Source organism: Macrotis lagotis, chromosome X (genome assembly GCF_037893015.1).
Source record: "Macrotis lagotis isolate mMagLag1 chromosome X, bilby.v1.9.chrom.fasta, whole genome shotgun sequence".
NCBI lineage: Eukaryota > Metazoa > Chordata > Mammalia > Peramelemorphia > Peramelidae > Macrotis > Macrotis lagotis.
The window spans coordinates 684,566,367-684,572,366 of record NC_133666.1 but is presented as its reverse complement, the minus strand read 5'-3'; the positions used below and the strand labels follow the sequence as shown (position 1 = coordinate 684,572,366).

Genomic DNA, 6,000 nt, shown 5'->3' with positions numbered 1-6,000 from the left:
TCTAATTAGAGAAATGCAAAGTAAAATTAACAACTGTGAGGTACCACTTCACATTGGCCAACATTTCAGAAAAGGAATATGACAAATGCTGGAGATGTGGAAAAATAAGGAAAGTAGTGTACTGCTGGGAGAGTTATGAACTGGTTGAAATGTTCTGGAGAACAATTTGAAATGATGTCGAAAGGGTATCACAATATATATATATATATATATATATATATATATATATATATATATATACATATATATACACCCTTTGACCCAGCAATAGCACTATCCCAGAGATCTAAGAAAGAAAAATAGGACCAATATGCACAAAAATATTTGAAGCATCTCTTTTGCAGTGACAAAGAATTGGAACCTGACAGTGTGCCTTTTAAGTTGGGGAATGGTGAACAAGTTGTGGTTAATAATGATGGTGAAAATAATGATGATGATGATGATGGAGAGACATTGTGATAAGTACTTTAAAATTATCACATTTGATTCTCATAACAACTGGGAATTAGGTGATATCATTATTCCCATTTTACAGATGAGGAAATTGAGGCAAACAGGGGTTAAGTGCTTAGTCCTAGGTCAAATAACTAAGAAGTGTCTCAGGTCAGTTTTAAACCCAAGCCTTCTGAACTTATGAATTTTCCTTTTGGAAAGATAGTGTATTGTAATGATGAAGGGAACGGTTTCAGAAACACCTGGGAAGACTTATATGAACTGATGCAAAGTGAGCAGAACCAGAACAATACATAGTAACTGCAATGTTATAAAAATGATCAGCTCTGAAGCACTTGGGAACTCTGATCAACATAGTGATCAACCATATGATGTTTCATGAAGAAACATGCTATCCACCTCCAAAAAGAGAATTTAGGGGCTCAGAGAGTGGTAACTTTTGTTTTTGTTTTTCTTTTTCTCATTGTGGGGGATGAATGGGGGATAGGGAGAGGAACATGTCTAATTTGGAAATTGATTTTGAATGACTATATATTCATGATGGGTTTTGTTTGTCTTGCCTTTTCAATGAAGGCTAGAGGAGGGGAGGGAGAGGGAGAGGGAGAGGGAAGGTAGAGAATTTGAAACTGGGAATAAAGGGAATAAAAAGTATCTGGGTTTTAATTTTTAAAAGGGGAAAGGGGTGGCTAGATGGTGCAGTGAATAGAGCACCGGCTGTGGAATCAGGAGTACCTGATTTCAAATCTGGCCTGAGACACTTATTACCTAGCTGTGTGGCCTTGGCCAAGTCACTTAACCCCATTGCCTTGCAAAAACTAAAAACAAAACCAAAAACAAAACAAAGCGGGGGGGAATACTAACTAGAGAAAAAAGCAAGCAACAAAAAAAGAAGTGGGGCATCACTTGAAGGTTATAAAAAAAGAGGAGATCATAAGGAAGCTGGAGAGAAGAAAACCTCTCTGATTAGGGCTTGAACCAAATAAAATGACATTTTGCTTCAGATTAGAGACCATTCTAATATCTCCAGGGTCACACAGCTTGTGCCTCAGGCCAGTTTTGAACTCAGGTCTTCTAAACTTCTGAACTTTCCTGATGGAAAGATATTGTATTGTAAGGAATGTTGAAGAGGATGGTTTCAGAAACACCTGGGAAGACTTACATGAACTGATGCAAAGCAAAGTGAGCAGAATCAGAATAATTCATTTTAAAAACATTTTAAATCATTTTAAAAACATCTATTACTTTGATTCTGGCTTTGCACAGATGTTTGGGGGAAGGGGGAGAAGGAAGAGGAACAAGGGATTATTTCACAGATCAGTAAATTGATGTTTTGGTCCAGTTTGTCAATTCATCAAATTCACATGGTCTTTTTGTTTTGTTTTAAGGCTTATGGTCAGCTCCCCCATAAGCCTTTGGTCTCTAGCTTGGAGTTCATGGGGTTCACAGGGGTTGGAGTTACACAGTTATAGGATAAGGGGCTAGAGAAGGCAGAGGGCTCACTGGTACCAGGTTGTTGGTTCCAAGACCAACACAATTCAGAAATCTGTAGTGGTTGACAGTTTTTGGAGTCAAATTGAAGGTCATCTCTTTTCCTCATTGTGCAGATGAGGAGCCTGAGGCAAAGAAGTGACTTGCCCAACATCACTCAGTTGGTAAGTCATAGACAGGATTCAAACTCAGGTCTGATTTTAATCAGCACCCTTTCTACTATGTCACAGATAATTTGAATCCTATTTTACCAATGAGAAGACTGAGCTTTGGGAGGCCTTCAGTCTTCTAGTCCATGCTCTTTTTTTTACAGAAGAGGAAAATGAGACCCACAGAGTTTGTGCAAGAGTCACTCACTGGTAGGAAGAGGTAAAGGTGAGATTTGAACCCACTCCACTCTCTATGGTTCCTTCAGCTCTGACTCTTTTGTTCATCTATGAAATAGGACAAGATTTCCTCCCCATCCCTCCAATAAGGCCACTGTAAAAACAATACCAAGCATTTTTGGCAATTTTTAACATCTCCACTATTTGAAATATTTGCAGAGGATCCACTGTGACTTTGACAAGGCAAGTCTGGGAAAATGAAGCTAAAAAAAAAGTTTTGAATATCCACTGTGGTATTTGCCATCTCTGTCTCAGGAGAGAACCTTTAACAGAATTGGAAAAAAAATCGGGGAAATTTTGTACTTCGTAGATAGAGGTTAAATTTCCAGCAGTTTCCAAGGCCAAGTGCTGACCCGAGCAATTACTGTCTGCCTACTGGCCAAGCTCCAGTGATATTTGACTGCCTCATCAGAGAGGCAGTATGGGGAGGAAAATGCCTGTCCACATTAGGTTCGTTTCTTAACAACCATTAAAGAGGTCCTAACCTGAAGGGGCAGAAAAGACTCCAGCCTGCGGTCTCTTCCAGGAGATGCTTCTGGTCTAGGGAGGGTTTTTTGCTGACGTGCCCTAGTTCCCTATCCAGATAAAGGGTTCTGAGTGACATGTGACTCCATTGCAACGTACACTTTGAGCACAGGTCAAGAGGGGTACAGAGAAACAGACTCAGCTGGTGATAGAAGGGGCTTCATTTTTGCAGCACCATGGATGGAAAGGAGCCAGAACAAACAGTCAGAACATTCCAGTGGGTCATCAGCTGTTTTTAACCTTTCCTGTGTCAAGGTCTCAGTTGGCAAAGTCGATAGACTCTGTCTCAGTAGAATGCTTTTAAAGACATAAAAGAAAATACATAAGACTACAAAGGAAGCCAATTATACTGAAATACTGCTATCAATATATTTTAAAAATTCACAATGCTCCAGGGTAAGAATCTTTGATTTAGCTCAATTTTCATTTTATAGAGAGGGAAAGTGTGACCCAGAATCAACTTGGATGATAAAGCCACCAGTGACCTACAGCCATGGCTGGGACAGAAGCCTGAATTCCTGACCACCACTCCACCTTGAAGGTAGCAGTGAAGATCATAGGATTTCCATGCATTCAGCACCAAAAAAAAAAATGGATCTACCCTCAAATATAATGTGAAACCATTTCCCCCCCTTCTCTACCAGGAGGGCCCATTGAAAAAAGAAACAGGATCCAGGTCTGGGATTTGAGACCTAGAACCAAAAGGGACTTCATAGGTCATCTGGTTTAATCCCCTCTCATTACCAATAGGAAAACTGAGGCCCAGAGAAGCTAAATTTCTTGTCCAAGGGCTTAGTCTGCAGTGAAATTTGATTTTATCACCACTGGATTTCAAGGACCCAAACCCAAAACTAGTCATAAGAAATACAGGGAAACTCAGGGACAGCCTGGTCCTGCTCATAGGAAGCAAGGAATTTGTTAACCTGATGCCTCCTGGGAGTTGAGTGGGGCCTGGGAGGGCACAGTTCAGATGAAAATCATTTGCAAAATGTATGCAAAGGCCACTGGGTGGGAAGGTCTGAAGGCAGAGCTTGGCTCCTGAGCATCTCCCAAAGGGATTCTGGTGGACACCCTCTTCCAGAGGGGCTGGGGAAAGGAAGGCTCCAGTCGCCCCCTGGTGACCAAGGGCAAGAACACATGGACGTCTGCGGGCTACAAATAATCTGCTAAAGAATCCCAAGTTAGTTCCTCACCCCTGGAGAGCCACTCCGTGAAGAGCCTCAACTACCTCAGTGATAATCCCTCTTTATAAAGGCCACTTCTGCTCATCTGTGAGTTCATCCCTTGCTCTTTCCTGACTGGCCAGGTATTCAGACAAGCTACGTCTCCTGTCAATGCAGGAAAAGATAACAACTCCTGTTCTCACGTGCCAGGCTTTGGCTTCCCTGGTGACCAAACACTCAAGTTCAGCCAGTATGTCTTTAGGAATCAGAGGAGTTTGAGGGGTCTCCTCACCTTGCCTGTGGGGAAGGGGGAGCTGTGTGTAGGATGGCCAAGGGGGCAGGTGGATAGATGAGTCAGGCACACGGGTGTCTTCCAGTGATCAGAGGACAGTGGCTCCTGATACAAAATTATGTGCACACTACCATTGGTTTAGAACCAAGAGATCGTGTGGGTCCCCATCATCTCTCCTCTGCCCAAACATGTACCCCAGCAGCAAAGGATATAAAGCCCATTTGGGGGGCTGGATAACACTTGTATATGGGGTCTGGTCCTCTCCCTACTCAATCAAGGGTCTGCTGGGAACTGTAAGGGTCCAGAGAGGTCAGTGCTCTAAAAATGAGATCTCTCTGGAAAGACTTCCCCCAAAATACACATAAACCCTGAAAAAGTCATATAAAATCACCATATTAAAATATATTATGAAACATTTTTTACATTTCTTTCCATTCAAATAAAGATGTTGTTCATTTTTCATTATTGATTTGAGAATAGGTAAGACTCCAGGGGGAGGGGGGGACTGGAGGGGAAGCAGCATCACAAAGACTACAAGGTTTTAAGTCCCCTACCCCCTGGTTTCTAGCTTAATGCTCCCTATATAGAGAGGTTTTCATTTATTCGGCATATATTACTACATATGAGACATCATTAAAAGGTCAAGCTCCTTTCATTCATTCCAAGTAGTTTTCAAACCTTCCCTCCATCTACCCATTCCATCTGGAGCTGATGGGTGCCTCTTGCCCTCCACCTCCTTCCTCCCACCTCCCCCACAGTGAAAGTGAAGGATCTGGGTCCCCTGGCTGGGCAGAGTCGCTCCCTGGGACTGCAGGCAGTGGGCTTAGCTCTCACATTTCCTATCAGCCGGACACTGGAGAGGGAAGAATGGTCTAAAGGAGAGGGTCTTCACCGGCTCATTCATCCATTCAGTCCCATGCTCGACTGTTCAAAGGCATTTAAAAATGGCCAAGGGGTTTACAATCATGTCTGCATGGACAAAGTGCTTATGGGGGACAGCCCAGGTCAGTGATGGCTGAAAATTGGGATCCTTAACCCCTGGGACTTCAGGAGGGAAGGTCTCCTCAAGGAGGCAGGCAAAGAGGGGCTGGATCTGGACAAGCAGAAAGGCCAAATGGGAAGCCTCAGCCTCACTTCCATCTCCCAAGCATCCCTCAGCCCAACTGAGAACAAGGGAACCAAGGACTAAAATTAATTGGTTCATGGTAGGTTTTAGGGACCAGGGTGTAAAGGGAAGTTTGAAACTTTGCCTCTAGAATATCTGGGCATTAGGAGGTCGAGGAGGAAGGTACAATGCCCAGCTGGTATACAGCAGGGTGCCCATCTGATGTGCAGGCAGGTTGGTAAACCATCCGTCAGGAGCTGAAGGAGTCCACTGGTGGCAGCCAGAGATCCCGGAGGTTGCTGTCTGATGCTGTGACTGGCCACAGAGCATCCTCCTAGGGATTGTTCAAAGCCTGTAGGATGTCAGCCTTTAAGGAGGATGCAGAGTGGAGGGAGACTCCGGGAGCCCCGATGATGGTCTCCCAACACTCGAAGCCACAGCTGGTGAGGGCCTGCTTGGTGGCCTCCACCACAGACTGCTCCAGACCTGGGAGGAGGGAAGACAGGGTGATCAGACCTGGGTTCTCTTCCCAGACTGCCCCCTCCTCAGCAAGGCCCTCTTGTCCAGGACACTTGGGGCAGCGTCTGC

At 44.0% G+C, this 6,000-nt stretch overlaps 1 protein-coding gene across 2 annotated transcripts in view; it reads right to left on the bottom strand.

Annotated features, from left to right (window-relative positions):
- Positions 1 to 266: 266 nt before the first annotated feature.
- Positions 267 to 6,000, bottom strand: part of MVK (mevalonate kinase) — a 27,956-nt gene continuing 22,222 nt past the window's right edge. For both annotated transcript variants that reach the window (XM_074206117.1, XM_074206116.1), the window contains exon 11: positions 267 to 5,898. In XM_074206117.1, the coding sequence (XP_074062218.1) occupies positions 5,747 to 5,898 (152 nt within the window). In that variant the 3' untranslated portion in view covers positions 267 to 5,746. The remainder of the gene's footprint in view (positions 5,899 to 6,000) is intronic.